Raw genomic sequence first — 21,524 nt, forward strand, 5'->3', positions numbered from 1 at the left:
TGAGAGGGAGTTTCACTCTATTGCCCAGGCTGGAGTGCAGTGGCGCGATCTTGGCTCACTGCAAGCTCTGCCTTCCGGGTTCACACCATTCTCCTGCCTCAGCCTCCCAAGTAGCTGGGACTACAGGCGGCCACCACCACGCCCAGCTAATTTTTTTGTATTTTTAGTAGAGATGGGGTTTCACTGTGTTAGCCAGGATGGTCTCAATCTCCTGACCTCATGATCCGTCTGCCTCGGCCTCCCAAAGTGCTGGGATTACAGGCGTGAGCCACCGTGCCCGGCCGGCAGAACTCTTTATTGCCATCTTTGGTTATCTCTTAAAGATAGAGCCTTACAGACATGGACATCTGAGACTTCAGATACATATTGCCAAATGCTTTCCAGAAAAGGTGTGCTGGGGCCTACTTGCAGAAGCAGCATGTGAACATCCCCAACTATGCGTTTGCGTGCCAAAATCACCTCAAGGCTTCCCTACAAACAGTACTCCTCCATCAAGGAGGAGACTTGTCTGTTACATGCCTACCCATGATAAACAAGGTAGCAACTTCATCTTGCAAACACACACACTGATATGCACATTAACTAATTCCGTCCTCTTTGTAAACTCTGGCGATACTTCGACTTTAGAGGACCCCAATACAAATCCACCCTGTTGAGAATGAGACAGACTTCCTCACCCTGTAGCAGGATGCTTCTTGAGACCTGGGTCCCTGGTCCCATCAGGGCTATGAGTATTATAAGAAATACCCAGGGCATTAGGCTCCATGATTTCCAAGGCCCCCTGCAGCCCTGACAAACCAATTCTACCACCTGCATGTGCCACCTGTGAACTTGGATGTGTAAGAGGGAGGGGGAAATAGAGGAGTTGCAGGACAGGGGAGATCATTGTTTCAGGGTACATTGGAACAAACCTAGGTGCTTTTAAGAGCCAAAGCAAGAAGGCAGCAGCTGGTGACTCTGCCCCGCCCTCTGCCCAGGACACCCTCTGTTCTCCAGACCCTGAAGGGGGGCCTCATCCCCAGGGCTGGAAGGCAAGCAGGGGATCACCTTTCTCTCTCAGGTTTCCCTGTTCACTATGACCTCAACTCCCAACTTTCTCTTGTAATGTGAGCTGAGGTTGGGAGTAGGCTTCTCCACGGGGGTGATCATCCGGGTCTCTCGAGGCCACCCATCCCCAAATCGCTTTTGCCTGCCCCACAGGCCCACTCTCTTGTTTACAGGCTGCAGATACTTACTGACTCCCCCTCTGGACGGGAGGACAGAGGGCTGCGGGGTCACTTCTGCACCCCCAGCTACAGGGAGCAGCGGAAAAAGAAGGCCTCGCGGCCCCATAAATACTCCCAGTATTCTTAATTTTCAGTGGCCTCATGCTGAGTCTCCAGGCCCTCATTAAACTGGGAAACAGATTACAACAGGATCCCGAGGCAGATACATTTCTTCTCCTCCTGTATTTATGCCACTTTTAATTGTTACAACAATTGAGAGCACCAAGCCCTGCCCAAGGTGGCCCCGGAACAGGGGGCAGGAAATAAATAGGGCACTGGGAGCATTGCTGAGCACCTGACCCCCCCCATCTCCATCAACAATCACCCTCCAGAATCAGCCCCCAGACCTCGTTTTCACCAACAACTCCTCTCTCTGCACTCCCAGTCCTCCAGCCCTCGATTATCATAGTGGGATGCGAAGCCCACCTCCACCCTCCTAGAACTTTGCACATGGTGTTGAAATGGTTTGTTTTCTAATGAAACATATCATGCATACAGAAAAGCATAAAAATAATGGAAAGAGACCCATGTTTCTTTTGGCATATTTTCTTCAGATTGTTTTTAGAAGAAACATTTTAAGAAATAAGACATTCTGAAAACAGTTGTATTTCCCTCCACCAGCCCATCGCCTCCTCCTCAGAGGTAAGCGCTATCCTGAATATGGTGTTTATCATTTCCATGCATGTTTTTATACTTTTGCTACATATGTATGCATCCAGAAACAATACAGAGGACTGTTTTGCATGTTTTCAAACTTTGTACAAATGGTACCATAATGTATGGCATCCTTCTGCAATTTGCTTTTTTCTCTTCAACCGACGTGTCCACACTGATTTGTAAAGCTCTGGTTCATGCATTTCCCCTGCAGCATAGTATTTCATTGTGTGACTATAACATATTTAATGTATCAATATTGACTTCTGAATTTTTGCTATCACAAACATGGCCATGATGACTAATCCTGTCCATGTCTCTTTGTGCACATGTGTGAGTTTCTTTAAGGAATTTAAATTTTGGAGCTCTTTCTTCTATCTCTCCCCTGAAAGGCACAGACCTGTCACTAGAGCTGAGTGCCCAGAGTAATGGAGGGCACATGGGCTCAGTACAGTTTGTTAAACTGGACCAATCTGGAAGGGACCTAAGGGATCATCTATTCTAGCCCCTTCACTTACAGATGAGGAAACTGACATCCAGAAAGAGGTCTTAACACTATTTAGGGACAGAGCCGGAAGTAGAAACACCATGCCCTTTCCCATTTTGCTAGCCCTATCCCTATCACACCCTAGGATAGCCGGAGACTGTTAGGAAAATGATCTAAAAGAGAGAGGGGCATGAAGAGGTCACATCTGGATACTTGGCCTCTAGAGGGGGGTCTCGTATCTGGACACTCATTCAATAAAATGAAGCTTCACACCTGGACACACAGCCCACTGAGGAGGCCTCACACCTTGACACCCAGGCCCCCAGTAGAGGCCTCACACCTGAACTCATCTTTCAGATGAGGCCTCACATCTGAACACTCAGCCTCCAGAGGAGGTCTCACACCTAGACTCACCTTCCAGACGAGGTCTCACACTTGGACACCCAGCCCCCGGAGGAGGCGTCAAACCTGGACTCACCTTCCAGAGGAGGCCTCACACATGGACACCTGGCCCCCAGAGGAGGCCTCACACCTGGACATGCTCAGACCAGGGTCGCAGCTCTGGACACCTGGCCCCGCGACTGAGACCTGCCTTTTGTGTTCTTCCCTTCCTCCTCCTACAGAGAGTTCAGTCCAGTGGAAGACCCTGGAACCAAGAACCAGGAGCCCCAGATGTGATGGCCTAGAGACAGATAGTGGGCTCTGATACCACATGGCTTGGATTGAATCCCCACTTTATTCTAACTGCTATGTGACCTTGGACAATTTACTGCACCTCTCTGTTCTTTTTTTCTTCATCTGTACAATGGTAATGATGGCTGGGCATGGTGGCTCATGCCAATGATCTCAGCACTTTGGAAGCCTGAGGTAGGAGGATCACTGTAGCCAAGGAGTTCAAGAACAGCCTGGGCAACATTGTGAGATCCTGTCTCTACAAAAAATTAAAAAATTAGCTGAGTGTGGTGATGTGTGCCTGTAGTCCCAGCTACTTGGGATGCTGAGGCAGGAGGATCACTTGAGCATGGGAGATGGAGGCTGCAGTGAGCTGAGACTATGCCACCACACTCCAGCCTGGGTGATGGAGCCAGATCCTATCTATAAAAGAGAAAACACAAAAAAGTGGGGATGATAATTCCACCCACCTTATAATGATACTGGGAAGACTAAAAGAGTCAGTTTTATCAAGCTAATCATACAATGCCTGGCACATGGCAAGTGCTGTGTTTTATTCTCCCTGCACACTCCACACAACAACCAGTACAGCTTCAACTCACTCCATGCGGCAGGATCTCATCTCCCACTCGCACTCTGCTACTTGGCCTTGGGCAAGACATTTCTCTGACCCCCAGTTTCCTCATCTGAACATAGTGATGACACCACCTGTCACAAGTACAAAATGAGATCCAACAACTCGAACAGCCCTGACAAGGTAAGTTCATAAAGCAGACATGGAGTGATTGTTTTATTTATCTGGTTCTGGTCTGCTGGTCAGGCCAAGTGTTTTCCCATTCATCATGGGCTATAGACCATGAGGAAACAGATAAAACACTCTGTCTTTAAAATGTGAGGTTACGTCTGTGACAGTGCCTGGCATAGTGTCTGGTCCACAGTCCAAAAGCCGAATAAATGCTGCCCCTGGTGCCTGCTTCCTGCTGTCAATAAGTTTTTTTTTTTTCCTTTCCTGAGTCTGGAAAGAATTGCAGAGGTAAAGCCATTGCCTCTGGCCTTTGTTTGCTCATCTATAAATGGAGGTAATTGTTTCCATGCTACACAGAATCATGACAAGAATCAATTTTATATATATATGGGCCAGACCCAGTGGCTCATGCCTATAATCCCAGCACTTTGGGAGGTGGAGGTGGGAGGATCACTTGAGGTCAGTAGTTTGAGACCAGACTGGCCAAGATGGTGAAACCCCAACTCTACTAAAATTACCAAAATTAGTCAGGTGGGGTGGCAGGCGCCTGTAACCCCGGCTGCTCTGGAGGCTGAGGCAGGAGAACCGCTTGAACCCAGGAGTTGGAGGTTGCAGTGAGCCGAGATCATGCCACTGCACTCCAGCCTGGGCAACAAAATGAGACTCTATCTTAAATAATAATAATAATAATTTAATATGTATGAAACTGTGCTGTAAACATAAAAGCACAATACAAATTTAACTATTATTTTATAAAAAGTGAGAGACTATTTAGTTTGCCTTAGATCCCCACATTGCTTAAACTCTGGGTATGCCATGTGGGGTCCTTCCTCCCACAGACCTCTCTGGTGAGCTGCCACATTCACCTTACCGGTGCCCGGGTTTAGGGCCAGCAGCCTGAGGAGGGGCACAAGAGTAAGACGGGAGTGTGGGGTATGTGACAGAGGCAGCTCTGGGCCCACCCCCCTGAAGGATGCCCAGTGATAAATCCTGGAAAATTCAAGGGCAGACATGGACTCCAGGAGGCTGAAGCCAGGGATGACCTCCACTTTTCTGGAAACATCCTTGATTACTGAAGACCAACCCCTAAAATTCCTTCCAAACCATGCCCCACTCAAAATCTTCACTGGCTCCCCATTGCCCTTTGATTACATACAACTCGCACAACATCAGTTATATCCCACCTGTGATGCATCCTGAGCCCAGCCAGGCTGCTTTTCCCCAAGAGCAGCCCATTGTTCTCAGCTCTCCAGGAGTTCACTGGCACAACCTCCCTCGCCCAGACCCCAGCTGCCCACTGGGATCACACAGGGAGTTTTAACAAATGCAGATGCCTGGGTTTCACTGCCAAGGATCCTGATCTAATTGTCCTGGGGTCGGGGCTAGACACTGGTGGTTTTCGTAAGCTCCCCAGGGGACTCTAAAGCTCAGAGCTGGCAGATCTAGAACACTGCTTCCCTGCAGGAGCTCAGCCTGCCAAAACAGACCCCTTCTCCAGGACCCAGGGGGAGGGGCCATTTCCTACAGGGCATCTTCTCTAATCACAAAAGATGAGTGTCCCCCACCTCTCAGTCCCCCAAGGACTTGATTGCTCTCCTGCACCCTCATCACACTCTTGCGTGTTGTGTTGTTGCCTTGTGTTGGGGTCACTTGTGTCCCATACTCATCTTGCCTATTAGACCCTGAAGGCTGGCACGGTGCCCCCAAATGTTTCCATACCCCTGCCCACCCTTCGTATGCCTAACAGGCTCATGAAACAGTGGTTCATCCAAGGCTGTCCCTAAAATTCAAAACACCAAGACATCTTTCTTAGGTCCCTGCTCTGGGGCACTGCTGGGGTCTACACAGGTAAGTCTCTTTCCCCTTTCCATGGGTAAAAAAGATCCGTGTGTGCATGAGTGTGTGAATACATATATGTACCTATTCAATATGTACAAATTACATCATGCATACTATTTATACACATGCACGCATATATATTTTAATTAAAATTAGTTTCTTTGGTGCGTGGGAAGAGGAATTTCTCCAAATCCCTTGAGATCCTCAAGCAGAGACCCCTGGGAATCACTGTCTACATAACACAGCACCCATCATGCACACAGGAAGCACTCAAAAAACATTTGCTAAATTAAATAATGAACTAAAAATCCAATCAACGGATTGTTGCTTATGCCAACATAGGCGTTTAGATTTAGGGGATGACATCGACGTCAGACATGGCTGGCACAGCTATGGCTGGCACAGCTACAGGCTGAGGGAAACAGAAGCTGTGGTTTTGTATCCCTTCCTGGGTGCAGGTCCTAGGGTACAACCATGTTCCATCAGGCTTTGCAAAATGGCTTTCCTAGGCGTGGGCAGTAGCCGCAGGTTCTGGAACATTCTCAATGCAAGTCTTTTCCCTTTCTGTGTCCCACTATGAGGGGCGGTGAAGAGGGACCCCAGCCACGTGCTCTTAGAAGGGATTCCTTTGTTACAAAGTCTCGGAGAAGCCCCCAGACTCTCACATAGGATGAAGCTCACTCCACACCTGGCAGAGCCCCAGACTCCACCCACACCCACGGCCACCTTCACGGCCACCCACTTCCACAGGCCCTTCTCCCATTCAGTTGTCTGCTTCTCAGTGGTCTCTTCAGGATTCTGGCAGATCCTGTCGCCCTAATGGCTTGGGTATTCAGACATACTTTAAGCCCCAAACTGCTCTGAGCCGGAGGTGAAGAGGAGGAGTCTCTAGGTGTGAGAGGAAACACCTCAACCTTAGAGGCCTTCGTCCAGGCCCAGGGCCCCTCCTGCCCTCCATACTGGGATGCGGAAGGTCTGTGCCCGGCTCCAACCGGCTTGGAATTCCACTCTGAAAGTCGAGCTTGGCAGCTACAGAGACTCATATTTAAGCTCCAGAGACTTCTGCACACAGCAAGACACCAGGCCCACAAAAGCAAAGAGCATAATGGGAGCATTGGGCTTTGGCCTTAGGGGGTAACACTAAGGGTGTCCCTGCCTCTCTGCCCCATCATGAGGGTTAGGATCCTCCACATCCTGCCCTCAGGTCCTTAGCCCTGAAGGCCGCATGAGCCTGTGACCCTCTGTGTCAGGGCAGCTGTGTCTGCCCTCCTAAATGCTCACACCCATGGTCTCACTTCTCACAGACCTCCCAGGCTACACAGCAAAGACGACAAAGGCGGGGCAGCTTGTGGACATGCGTCTGTCTAGCCCTAGGAAAAACTGAAAACCTATGCATAGAGAAACTGTATATAGAAAACAGATCTATATAGAAAAATACATTATATACATGGAAAAAGTATTTTCTCTATACAGAAAATAGAAGTACCCGATTTTGAATCCTCACAACTGAAAAAAGTGCAGCTCAGAAAGGTTAAGACCTTGGCCAAGGTCAGAAGGCAAGTTAGGAGCGGGGTCAGTGTTGGAACCCAGGTCCCTCTGAGGCCAGAGCCCACAGGATTTTGCTTCTCTAAACAGCTTTACTTCATCACAAAAAAGACTCCAAGCAAGCCCTGTTTCTTCAGAGAAGAACAGGAGCAAATGGTGGCTTTTTTCCAGCAGCCACGGAAACAGGTACAGCCGCACACGCCCCTTCATTCTCATCCATCCCATTTACAACTTAATCTAAAGGATCAGTCACCTTCCCGGCTAAACTGTCCTCTAAGCATTCAACAAACATTGCCTGGGTGCCTACTACGTGCTCACACACATTGAGGCTTGTGGCATTGCGGATGCAGACCACCCCACCCACTGTTACCCAGCACAGGCCTCCGCACAGAACCACAGCACCGTCTCCACCAGCTCTGGCTCTCACTGATACACAACAGAGTTCAAAATCACAGGCTTGGCAGGAAGTGCCATCTATACATAGCTCTACCATTCTGCAAGCACCGTTGGCTTCTTCTGAATAAATGCTACCCTACATTAAATGCCAGAATTCGGCAAGCAAGACTGCATGTTTGCGATGAGATTGAGAACTAAAGGCAAGATTGATTCTGATGTGAACACCAGCAAAGCAAATGGGTTTTTGAAAACCCTATAATTTCCCTGCAACCCTTGACTTCACTAAACACACATTTTTAGACTACAGCACAGTTAGGTAGGCATTAAACAAAAATGAGGTAGTCTAATGATGATTTATGTGTAGGATAACCTTCTATAAAGAATTCCGCTCTGATTTCAGGGTAACTTTCAGAGGTGCCAACTTAACCAAACAATGCTGCTTGCTCTGTGTCCACTGCCACGGTATGATCCCGGGGCACAGCGTTTTCCTGCAATTGTCTTAAATCTGCTGAAATTCACCCAGGGGGTGCTCTGGAAATGCAGCGCCTGCCATGAACTAAATGGAAAAGCAAAACATGACACATGCACACGCCGCCAGAGGCACCTGTGAACACGAGACATTTCTGCTTGACTGAGGAGTGCGGCTGATGGTTCTGGAACCAACCAACTGGCGTGCAAGCGCAGAGCAGCCCGCCTGCTGGGATATTGGAAGGAGTTCTAGGGAGCTGCGGGCACGCTCTCTGGGAGGGGGTGCTTTGAGAGCTCCTGGGGCATAGGCATCAAAACCAGAGTTCTGGTGTACCCCTCCCTGGCTGTGTGACCTTGGGCAGGTCCCTCAGTGCCCCCAAGCCTTGATTGCCTTGTCTGTTAAATGAGTCTGTTAAACCTGTGTCTCCCGCAGATGTGTTTGGGAGGATTCAATAAGATGATGCTGGTGAACAGGCTTTGTAAACCAGAGAGCACCATACAAACTGAAGGAGATGCCGGCTGCAGGGCACAGATGGAGAAGTGGCCCAAGCTATCTCTAAGAGCTGAAATCAAACTGCCCTGGGCTCAGATTCTGCCTCGTCATTTCCTCAGGGTATGGTCTTGGGAAGGCTGACCTCTCTGTGCCTCAGGCCCCACATCTGCAAAATGGGAATAATAATACCGACTACACAGGGCACCTGTGAAGCTTAAATAAAATGACAGAAAAACACTTATCACCGATGAGCTCAGTAACTGATCACTTATTTTCCTACCAACGATTCTTGCCACTATGAGTATCATTTCAGTTTAGGGAGAGAATCCCATTGCTCCCTTCATTGCTTTCTTGTAATCACTAACCTGCAACACGTGCTTAACAGCTTTGGAAGGTAGGATTTTCTCCACACTTCAAGAACACAATATGTCTGAGTCCGAGGCTTCCTTTCTCACCAAAGCAAACAAACAGCCAAATTAAGGACCAGCTGCCTTTTCCGCACTCTAACTGCCTTGATGAGGGAGACAGTAATTGCTGGGAGTTCCTAGGACAGCGCTCTGCCTGGAGTCACTGTTACAAGGAAGAAGCTTGGACTTTGGGGACAGAAGCTCTGGTCCATACCCAGGCCTTGCCACTTGGAAGCTGTGTGACCTGCAGCAAATCACTCAGCCTCTCTGAATCTTATTTTCTTTACATCTAAGAATGGGGGTAGCATGTTTCCCTCAGAGGGTTCCAAGCATGATTAAATGAGATTACATGCAGGTGCCTGCCGTGGGGCCTTACATACGCTTATGGACTCATACACGTCTATTGCCTCCCCTCTCCCTCCTCTTCTGCCTGCACAAGTCACTAAGCCACACTGCCTCTGTGTCCACACCTGTAAAATGGGCAAGGTAACGGGGGCTACTGTGAGAAGCGAGTGACATCATCTGAAAGCACTTTATAAACTATCGTTTGAGAGACAATAGTTTTTATTGAACCAGGGCTTGAGCACTTGGAGCAAATTAGACACCCTGCAGTTTGTGGAGCTGATCTTTACTATGTTGGTACCAAACCGCACCTCCATTCCTTCCCTCAACAGAAAATGTTTATCAGGTACCCTGCAAGGTGCTAGTGAATCCAGAGATTAATACTACATCCTAGGTACTTTGTTTCTGTCATTCTATTCAGTTATTATGGAATATTTGAGATAAAAACATGGTGGTGATCCATCTTGCACAGTCATTTGTAGCTTTCTCAAGATGATATTTAGGGGGATTCACTCTCCATCTGTGACTCTAGGACCACCACACCTTTGGGTGGCTGCAGCCCCTAGCTTACCACCTCTAGCCCAGCACCCAAAAAAGGCAGCACAGGTGGTGGGTGATGATGCCAGACGATGGAGAAGATGGGGCAAGGGAGATGAGGTCTAAGGTTGCACAACTGCATGAAGCTAGATGGGCAATTTCTTTGATGCATTTAGGTGACTCCTTTCCCATTTAGGAATCTGAGTCTCCTCCGAGGCCCAATTTTTATTTCAAGGATTCTATGTGCAATAGGTTTTATCATTCCCATTTTACAGATGATTAAACTGAGGCTTTGGAAGTAACTTGCAAGGTCATCAATTAAGACTAGCAGACTCCACAGCCTGTCTTCTTTCCACCACATGCCACTATATCTTCTGTGAATTGTTTGCTCATAACTGTTCTAACTTTCTGTCGCATTGTCTTTTTCTTATTGGTTTGCAGGAGTTTCAAAATATGGTGAAACCCTGTCTCTGCTAAAAATACAAAAATTAGCCGGGCGTGGTGGTGTGCGCCTGTAATCCCAGCTACTCAGGAGGCTGAGACAAGAGAATCACTTGAACCTGGGGGGCGGAGGTTGCAGTGAACCAAATCACCTGGGTGACAGAGCGAGCTTCCATCTCAAAAAATAAATATATATATGCCGGGCGTGGTGGCTCACGCCTGTAATCCCAGCACTTTGGGAGGCCAGGGCGGACGGATCACGAGGTCAAGAGATCGAGACCATCCTGGCTAACATGGTGAAACCCCATCTCTACTAAAAATACAAAAAATTAGCCGGGCGTGGTGGTGGGCACCTGTAGTCCCAGCTACTCAGGAGGCTGAAGCAGGAGAATGGCGTGAACCTGGGAGGCGAAGCTTGCAGTGAGCCGAGATCGCGCCCCTGCACTCCAGCCTGGGCGACGGAGCGAGACTCCGTCTCATATATACATATAAAATGTTATATATATGTGAATTCTGTGGGAGACAATTTAGTGCAGCACTTAGGAGCACAGATGATGGAGTCTGAATACATAAGTTTAAGTTGTTGCTCCACTACTTACTACCTTTAAGTAATTTATTTAGCATTCTTGTGCCTCTGCTTGCCCATCTGCAAAATGGGGGAATGAAAGTCCCCTTCTCTTCAGATTGCTGAGAAGGTGAAGCAAACTACATATGTCAAATGCTTAGAACAGAGCCTGGCAACTTAGTAAGTGCTCAATAAATATCACTCATTATTATCATGTTGTCCCTTATTTTCCCTAGAACTAGACAGTACCTTCATGAGTTAAACGGCCCAGTGACCTCTCAGTTTGCTCACCACTTCTTCTTACCCTCCAGCCATGTTCCCAGATCGCCCCACCCTTTCATTGCCCACTTGCCTGTGCCTGCACTGTCACCTCCACCCAAAGTGCTCTCTCTGCCCTCTTGACCTGGTCACAGACTCCAGGGCCTGACTTGAGCCCCGTCTCCTTCAGCATGCCTTACTGTGTGGCCATCAACAGAAAGAATGTTCCTGCGGTATCCTCCTCTTTGTGGGAAGACACTATAGTCCCAAGACAGAAGCCAGGACAGGAACAGATCATGGCCAACCTGGACTCCTCTGCAAGGCCTGGCACTGTGCCTGGCACCCAGCAGGGGTCCAAGCCCCTTTTGTTGAATTGTCTCGGATCTATCGTCTATTTCTCACTAGTGCAGGGTGACAATCCCAGCCGCTTTTCTCCAGGCTCGTAAGTAGTTGAGAGCTTAGGTCTCCAATTCTATACCTGAACAGCAGAGAATCACAAGAGGAACCCACAGAAGCAACTCGGCATTATGGAGGTGAAGGACCACCAAGCTGAGACCCTGGTAATGCCACCGATTTGCTACGGGGCCTTAGGCAGGTCTCGCGGTGTCCTCCATGCCACAGGACAGTTCAGTAGGGGAGACTGTCATTTTGTCATCACCATTAATCACTGGAGAGAAGAGAGGTCTGAATAAAATATGAATCCTGCCCCTGATGATTATACATTCCTGTAATGGAGATAACAGACTTTTTTTAAAAAATTACAGGACAAAGTACGATTAGTGTCTTGAGCAAGGAACCGATAAAGTTTGGAGGGAGTTCAGAAAAGGAGCCCCTTGGAGTGGGTTAATCTGGGTGACTTTCAAATCCATTCTTAGCAGAAATTGAGGAAAGACATCATGGAAAAAGTAGTATTTGAACCAGACTTTGAAAGATGCGTAGGCTTCAGACAGACAAAGGAGGAAAAATATCTGGTATCTGTAGTGAAATACAAAGGTGCCCATGAGTAGTTAAAATCATGCGCCCTGAGAGAGAGCAGGAGACAGGAGAGAAGATGGCAGGAGAGAGCGTTGGTCTGGACCTGGGTTTCTTTATCCATAAATGCAGAGGCTGAGTGACACAGTCTCCAGGGCACTTTCCAGCTCTCACAGTCTGTGATTCCACATGTTCACAGCCTACATGTGGCCCAAACTGGTTTCCAGCACTGGCACCGCCTCCCCTCTCTGTGCCTATCTCCCATTCAAATTGGTGTAGATTCGTGGGAGCCAAAGAAGTGACCTTCATGTCAGCCTGAGCAAAATGTAATTAATAAATTGAATCTGCATTCCAAAGCCAAACCAAGATCACATTTGTTTGTTGTATTGAGATTATCCATCCCTGTCCATCAGAGCCGACAACATGAGCCGAATCCTAAATTCCCAGTTTAGGACAGTCTTTGTGTCTCCCATGGGGCCAAAAACAGAGCCAGAACCCAACAAAGCCTTCTTGTTAGGATGGCTGTTTTGTTCACTGGTTTTTAAGCTGGAGATCTGTTGCCCTTCAGAGGAGCCCAAGCCTCTGGTCACTGCACACACAGCCAGAGGTCAGCACAAGGGTTGGTGATAGGTTTCTCTTCCCAGGCAAGTGCAGGAGACAGAGATGGGCCCTCCTCCTATGTTGAAACCTAAGGACACCGGATTCCTAACGATTCCGAGCCTGCTCCGGAGAGGCAGCGGGAAGTAGAGGAACATGGAAGACCAGCTCACATCCAGGCCGCATCTCTTATTAGCTGTGGCCTTGGGTAACGTGCTTAACTGCTCTGGACCTCAACATCCTCATTTATTAAATGAGGAAATAAAAACAAAAACAGAACATAAAAACAATCTCTCTCTTAAAGGGTTATTGTGAGGATTAGAGATAATATATGTAAAATGCCTAACCCAAAAGAGGTCTCCATACATGACAGGTATTATCATTAATCTTATTATTCCTATGTGACAGTGCTGTGCTGGTTCTGGGGATAAAAAGATGAAAAAGATAGTTGTACACCCTCCTGCGGCAGACAGACAGAAACAACGGACTAGGATGCAAGACAGAATGAAGGCAGGGCTCCGGGAACGAAACCAGGGTAGTACTGTCTGCCTGGCAGGCCTATGTCTGGCGTCGTGGAAGAGTAAGGGACAAAAGTGTAAGGGACAAAAGAGGGCCAGGGCGTCAACAGAGAGGAGGGGTCCACTGTACCCCAGGCAGAAGAGATCGCTGAATGGAATGAGAGCTATGAAAACCCACTTGGCACCCTGGAACTCTGGAGTTCATTATTCCACAGAGCCTGGTGGTTTACTTTGCTCTCTTGGCCAAAGGTGGGCTCCTGGGAGGAAGCATTGCCTGATAGGAATCCTTATACGACACTAGGAGACCTTTTCTCATGTCACAGGACCCCTCTGGCCAGATGCCTCCTTGCCCCTGTGTCTCCCTACTCACAACAAACAGTGTCCTCAGCGCACTTTCAGCTGGCCAAGGCACAGTGACAACTCAGTATTCCCATTTGCATGGACAAGGGAGCTGATGCAGGCTTGTCTTCCTGAGCAGCAGCAGACACATCTGGCCCGCATCTGAGCAGTGTCCCAAACTCCCCGCTGGGGCCGAAACAGCCAGTCAGGATGGTGGGGAAGAGCATGCTGGGAAACTCCCACAAGGGGCCCGCATTGATATAATCAGGTCTGGTGGAAATTAAAAGCTATTAGGAACAGGGCCGGATTTATCTTTATATCCAATAACATGTATTGTAATGGTGATCATGCAGATGGGAAATTAAACCACATCTCAGCTTCACTGGAGGCCTTAATTTTAATTTATGTTTGTGCACAGCCCTTGGCCCTCTTACCCCCACCCTGCCAGCCTTAGAGAGCCAGTTCACACCAGGACCAAATCCCTGGAGAGAGAAGCAAGGGTGGGAGTCTGCCAGATACAAAGTGAGAGGCTCTGTGCTTCATACACACGTCTTTAAACAGCGGGATGGAAAGATGACCTGCTTGAGGGAGTGGAGGCGGGTATAGGAGGTGGCTAAAGGGTGGCACTTTGAGCTATTTCTCCAGCCTGTCACTGCCCTGGGCAAAGCACAGCCAAAAAGCTGGTGAGAGTTTCCTTCGCCAGCTTCAGGATAGCCAGAGAGCGCCAGGAAGGCTAACCTGTGAGTAAACATTCAATTCATGGAGCTTGTTTTGGTCCCAAGCCTTCAATTCTTCCCAGACTCCCTCAGAAAGAGGCGTGGGACAGCCAGCTCCCACCGACAGGGGCTGCAACCACATGAGGGTCCCCTCCTCCCAGGGTACCTGCATCCCCAAGGGGATGCCTCCTGGGGCTCTGATGGGCCCACACCAGTCTCCCTGCTCTTCCTTCTGTGTTCCAGCTCCTCCCGGACTTGCTGTTTGTGAAGAAGCTGAGCCCAGCCCTGTAGATCCAGAAATCAAAGTCAACACAATTCCTCTGGCTCCGGAAGCTGATCCTGAAGCGTCAGAGGGAAGTATCCCTGGCTCCTCCATCCTCCATTAACCTTCAGGGCAACTTGCCATGTAATCTTCCCCTACCATGAGAAGTGCCATCCAGCCTCCCCACCTCAAAATGCACACACACACACACACAGCACACATACTAGGCACAGTGTGAATATGGTTAGTGGAAAAAAATCCTATTTTTATAAAAAATCAAACTACTTGCCTTTGTCAAAATTAAAGCATGTGGCATGCGGGCCGGAGTTCTGGTCCCCTTACCTACAGAGCCTGGACAAGACAAAACTCCACTCTCTCTGGTTCTCATGGAGTCCTCCATGATCATGCTAGTTGGATTTCTGTGCTTGGGGAAGACTGCCCCTGGATCTAACATGTAGCTGTCGAATGATCTAGAATGATTATGGATAGGGGTGGAGGGCTGGGCAGGAGAAGAAAATTCTCCAAGGCCAAACTAAAGAAAGGGGTTCTGCAAAACAAAAGCTTAGCACAGCCCCGCAGATTAGCATCAAGGCCACTTCCCTGATAATTATACCCTTTGGGGCCACCAGCCCGGTCTTGACATCAAAGACAGCCCTGAAGCACCAACTACAAGGGCCGCCTGGGGGAAGCTCCCTGCCTCCAGCTCCTAAGCACAGGAACCAGTTAACCTTCCTTCTCTCCTATCTGATCTGGTCTTCTCCCCACCCCACGCCCAGCCTGCTGTCCTTATTCCATGTCTTTGTCCATGCCATTCCCCAGATTCCTCTAGAATTCTTCCAGCCACCCATTCATCTACTCACTGATCATTTAGTGAGCTTTTATTTACCCCGAGTACAGAAGTGGGGATGTGTGGATGAGAACGATCCAGTGCTGGCCCATGGGAACTGCAGTTGCATGGGGAACACAAACACCACTCCATACCAGAAACACACACCACCGCAGCAAACAGCCAGCGCCAATGCTCTCGTCCACCTAATAATCACTATAACCTGTGCTCAGCAAGTGTCCGGCAGTGTTCTAGACATTATTCATATATTGATTCATTTAATTCTTACTCGAACCCTATGAGTCCATTTTACAGGTGGGGAAACGGAGGGAGTAAATGACTCGCCCAGCTAGTAAGCAATGGAGTATTAAATGCGGGTAGTCTGGTCCTAGATTCTAGGCTCTTAATCACCACACTGCACTTGATTCCATGAAGTCGTCCCTACATCAATTTGTCCCCCTTCCTAAAGCCAAAGCCCTCACTGCCTATAGCACACATTTAAAGCCTCCACTGTAGCTAGAGTAACACTTTATCGGATACATTTATATGGTGGGGGAAGCATGTCTGTGTGGGGTTAAACACACAGGTTGAAAAAACAGACTCTGGTTCCAGCCCCACACTCTGCTCAGTGTGATTCAGAAGGTATTTTGCTTCTCTGAGCCTCAGTGTCCTCTTCTGTAAAGTGGAGAGGGGAAAACACATTTGTGGACTTTTTGTGATGATAAAAAGAGATCCTGTATGGAAGTTTCTGAGCCCTGTACCTGGGATATAGTAAGCACCCCCAAAATTGTAATGCAAAAATTATTATTTAATGGATATAATGCTTAGTCCATAAACTTAAGTATATAAGGAACACCACATTTCTTTATGTTCTTTAAATCACCTTAAATCTGACTCTACTAGATAGGCAGGAGATTGTTCCCAACATTATTGGGGCTTCTCCCAGTGTATGCCAAGGTCCAGGGTACCTCTAGTCCTCACCAGCCCATGGTCCCTGCCTGAATGATTGCTTTGGCTCTTGGGCTGTGCACCTTGTGACTCATTTGAACACAAGAACCCTGGCCTCAGTCCCGGACCCAGGAGGGCCCCACACAGCCACCCCTGCGGGGTCCAACCGCCTCTTCTGACTGCGTCCAGGGAGCAGCCTTCCGCACCGTCCCCAACCCTGGCATCCTTTCATCTCCTCTTTGTTCCTTGCCCTCAGAGGCTCTCCTCCCCAGACAAAACACCCTTCCTAACCTTTGCTGTTAGCCTATGGTTTTACAAAAGACAGGAGAAGCAGCTGTCTTCCAGGAGCTTCGAATTCCCATCCTGCTACAAGCTCTGAAGTCTGGAGATATAATGGCCTGGCCATCTGCTTGGAACTGAGAGAAGGAAAAAGTACTGAGCGAAAAAGGCAAATTAATGTCTCAAAGAAAGTCTCCTGCTGCATTAGCTGTCAACACACCAGAGCATGGTTCTTGTCCTAGGTACACATCAGAACCACCTAGCGAGCATTGAAAAGGCTGATGCCCAGGCTCTACTCCTGGCAGAGTCTGATTCAGTTGATTTGGGGCTAAGCATTGGTGTTTTGTTTTTTTCCGAGATGGAGTCTCGCTCTGTCCCCCAGGCTGAAGTGCTGTGGTGCAATCTCGGCTCACTGCAAGCTCCACCTCCTGGGTTCACGCCATTCTCCAGCCTCAGCCTCCCGAGTAGCTGAGACTACAGGCACCTATCACCATGCCCAGCTAATTTTTTGTATTTTTAGTAGAGAGGGGGTTTCACTGTGTTAGCCAGGATGGTCTCGATCTTTTGACCTCGTGATCCACCCACCTCAGTCTCCCAAAGTGCTGGGATTATAGGTGTGAGCCACCACGCCCGGCCAGCACTGGTGTTTCTAAAGGAGTTCCTCAGGGATTTAAATGGGTGGCAGGCTTAAGAACCCCTGCTTTAAAGGTTCCATGAATAGAAGTCTTATCTTCCCCAACTAAACCATCAACCCTGAGGAACAAGAATCATTTCATACAATCGGTTATGGGACCTTAATGCTCAAAGGGCACTCAGATCACCTGGTCAAGCTGCTCCAATTTACAGCAAGGGAAACAAAGGTCCTTGGGAGAGAAAGGAAGAAAACGCAGAACCCCTGCAATGTGCAGAGAGGAAGAAACTGGTGATGGAAATATCTCAGTTTTGTAAATGGAGGCCTAGAGGTATTTTAAGGACCTGAGGTCCTCTCTTGGGGCTTCCATACCCGTTTTCCTGTGGGAGACACAACCCCACAGAGGTAAAAGGAGCCAATAATGAGGGACTCGTAATCACAGCAGCTGTAATGAGATGAACGCACAACATGGTATGAACCCCATCTCCCAACATCAGCCTCAAAGCGAGGCCAGCTAAAATTCCAATGGAGTCTTTAGCCAACTCATGCAAGAAGGAAAGAAGGAAAGTCCCCATACACAAGCTTCCTGAAGTCAGGTCCTCCAAGGAGGCAGTGCTCACTGTTTTAGTCACACAACGCAGGAACACAGACTACAAACCCTCTTCTCATCCCTCGTCCCCTTGCCACCTTTCGCAGGTAAGGTGCTTCCAGCCTTGCCTCAGGACTGGGTCAAGCAAAACCCCAGCAGTCAGAAAGGATGGGGCTTCCACTGCACTGGGTGTCTGACGGCACCCTCACACACCCAGTCAAGATCAGCGTGTGGGTCTTCAACACCCCACCCAGAGACGTGCCAGACCAAGACCAAAGATACTTTTTTTTTTTTTTTGCCAAAGCATCACCAGAACAATAACAAATCACTCCCCAGGGCCAATCTCAAGATCTTGTTGACCTCAACAACCAGCTCAGGCATCTCTACTTTACCCAGTCCCCACAAAGCGAGCACCCGTCTGCCGCAGCCCCAGGACGCTTCTTACCTGGGATGATGGAGACTGTGTCTTTCTCCCAAGACACAACGCTAACGTATTCCTGCACTGAAGAGGGGATGAGGCACTTGAAGACGGCCACGTTGCCACGCATTGACCTTTGATCCTCCACCCGGACGGTGTAGGGTTCCCTGAAAACTGCAGAGAGATTGGCAGTGGGGAAGAGAAGAGTGTCACAAGGATGTGGTGAGGGTCCCCAGAAAGGAACAGAGAGTCAGCTCAACTCCCTCTGCTCCTTCAGCCTCACCTTCCTCACTTCTTCCTTCCCCTCTCCCTCTTAGCCAGCCCAGAAGCCCCTGCCATGATCTTGTTCTTGTCTGGGCAACTCCTTCTCCATCAACCTCCTCCCCATCCTACTGGGCAGCCTTTTCTCCCTCAAAAATATCTGGCCTCCCTCTGCAAGACCATCCATCCAAATTCCAACCTTTCCCATTTGGGTATTAGCAAATCATATTAGATTTTAAGAGCCTTGAGGGCAGCACCTAAGCCCTGCAATGTTATATTCACCAAAGGGATGTGCAGGTAATATGGAAATATGCTAGAATTCCCCTAAGAAAACCAAACCAGATTTCCTGAATTATTGTTAGACCCAGGGTGGCAATTATTTTGGGCACAGTGACCATAATGCACCCAAACAAAACCTGTGACACAGGCTCTAACAACTGAGTTTTGGGCTCCTTCAACGTGAAAAGCAGGCTCGGAAATGTAGTTCAGATCCTGAACTTACAAGGACAAAGGGAGAGAATGTTTGGGATTGTGATTGGCTCTGAGCATACAGAACTCGAGACATGGACACAGTCTCCAAGATTCTTCAAAACAGAGCATCCTTGCCACTTTCTCCCTGCTTCTGACCCTGGCTGCAGCCTGTAGAGCACCCCTCCCTGACCCCCAGCTTTGCCCCTGCTTTCAGAACCATCCCTTCCCCCACAGTGCCCACCTCCTGCCTCAGCTGGCTTCTGGGGCACCGCCACCTGCAGCCACTGTATGTGTCTGGCCCCTAAAGGCAGGCAGACCCAGCCCTAGGAACGGGACCCAGGCTTCTGCCTCTGCCTTGTCCTCCTCTGTTTGGCCTCTCCCAGGCCTCGCTTGATCCTTCCACGCCCTTCTCTGCCAAGTAAAGCTGGAACATCCAGAGCCCTGCTGCCTCCTGACCTTGTCCCTCAGCAGGCACCTGGGCAGCGTGCCCTCCTCCTCTCCCTGCGATGGTTGCCAAGGTGACACTTAGGGCCCTGGCAGCCCATCCCCACTCCCTGACTATGCACCTGCAGCCCCTCTGGCATCATCAAGAGTCTCTTAATTGATTGTGTTTCCAGTCAGCCTGGCTCTCCCTGGCCCTCCCTCGGCCTTTATTCTTTCCCCTTCTCCAAGTTGTGGCTATGATGAGGAGGAGATGTAGTTGAGGTGGAAGAAAGAGAAAAGAGGAGAGGCACTGGTGGCTCTGTGGCTCTGTGGTCCAGCCCTTCCATGGGTTTGGGCAGGGCCCTGACTCCAGTTATGGGAGAGCACAGAGGAGAACAAGGGGAATGGACCTTGGAGGGAGGCAGGGTGGCGGAGTGGAAAGGGCGGGCTGGAGTGCACGCCACCCGTGATGTCCCAGGGAGTCAGCAGAGGTTTATGGTTAATGGCATCTAACAAGTGGGCCCTGCCTCCTCCTCTGGCCAGCTGTGTGATCCTGGACAAGGGTTGGTTAACATTCTGGAGCCTCAGTTTCTTCATTTGTAAAAGGAAATCACCATAAGAGCAGCATATGAAAGGCCCAGCACAAGGAAAGCACTTTAATAATGTCACTTTTCATGATAGCTGCACGTCTGATTAACTGGCTGTGTGCCCTTGGACAAGTGACTTAACTTCTCTTTGTCTTAATCTCTTCATTTGTAAAAACACATTTATACACTTACTATGAAAACTGCATCCTAACCCAATGAGGGGGAGGTGACAGGAAACACGGTCCCTTCCCCTTAACCCAATCCTCCACACTGTGGAGGCCAGAGCTGGGCTCCAAATCCAGGCCTCAGGGCTCCTAGTCCAGCACTTGGTGTTGCATTGGGGTTGAGCAGTGCAAAGGACTTGCTCTTAAAAAGAGTCCATGGGGAGTCCGGGGAGAAACCCTGAGCAACTCTGTGTTCTAAGAGCTCATGGTCTAGCCCCAAACCAACCGATGGAATGAGGCAGAGCTCTCACCTCACCTCACCCCTACACACTCCCGTTCCCAGCTACTTTAAACCTTGCTTTTATGAGAGGTGTCCCTAAGGCAAAAGGACCCCAAAAAGTCAGAGAGGGTCTGTCACCACATGCTGGTTGGGAGGCCTTTCCCAGAACCACTCTCCTTGGTTGGTCCAACACAGTCCCTGGAAAAGATGGCGTGACCTAGGCCTGGCACCATTGCAGTGGGCTGGGTCTCTAAGTTGAAAACCATTCCCAAAACTTCAGTGCTTTATAATGATCCGAGACCCACCTTGCCACTGATTATGACACGCCAGTGTACCCTGATGTCCTAGTGAAGAATGGCTGATCTAAGCTGTCCCCTTGGCCTCCTGCCCTAATCCAAATAAATGAGACTTTTTTTCTTAAAGTAGACCACCTGAGAAACGCTACTTCCTCACCTCCATCTACTCTTCCAAAGACCAAAATCCTTCACTGCTAAAAGTATTTCATTGTGAATTTCACCAAAATGCCTTTTCTCATGAGATGTGTTATCCTCAGACGTCCCCTCAGCAGTAGAACGGACAAAGAAAGTGTGTTCTAGCTGCATGATAGCACACTAGATGACAGTGACAACAACCAACCTCCTACCACACACAGCAGTAAGGGTAAATCCCATAAGCAGAATGGTGAGCAAAAGGTCTAGACAATACATACCATTGGACTCCATTTGTATAAAGTTCATAAATAAGCAAAATATCTATTGTTAGAAATCAGAATAGTGGTGGCTCTTAGAGGAATAGTGTGGGAAAAGAAGCTTGAGGAAGGCTTCTAAGGTGCTGATGTTGTATGTCTTGATCTGAGTGTTAGTTGAACTTTGTAAAATTTCATCAAGCTACATACTTATAATGTGTGCACTCTTCTTTATTATTTTTTAATAAAAGGCTTCAAGAAAACCTCACTGTAGATTTTCTGTAAGTCAAGGGCTGAAGTGGGCACCTCATTTAAATGAGCACCATCTCATTTAACCGTCACACGTGGTGATACAGAGGTAGGCAGTTGCATCCACTTTGCAGATGAGAAAACTGAAGCTTAGGAAGATGTCTCCTCGCCACTGCACTCCAGTCTGGGCGACAG

General features: G+C 48.8%; 1 protein-coding gene across 3 annotated transcripts in view; it reads right to left on the bottom strand.

The window, feature by feature from the left end:
* Positions 1-21,524, bottom strand: part of DSCAML1 (DS cell adhesion molecule like 1) — a 365,882-nt gene that overhangs the window by 326,790 nt on the left and 17,568 nt on the right. For all 3 annotated transcript variants that reach the window (XM_065529022.1, XM_065529021.1, XM_005579765.4), the window contains one exon: positions 18,237-18,383. In XM_065529022.1, coding sequence (XP_065385094.1) covers positions 18,237-18,383 — 147 coding nt within the window. The remainder of the gene's footprint in view (positions 1-18,236; positions 18,384-21,524) is intronic.

The sequence above is a fragment of the Macaca fascicularis genome, chromosome 14, assembly GCF_037993035.2.
Source record: "Macaca fascicularis isolate 582-1 chromosome 14, T2T-MFA8v1.1".
Lineage (NCBI taxonomy): Eukaryota > Metazoa > Chordata > Mammalia > Primates > Cercopithecidae > Macaca > Macaca fascicularis.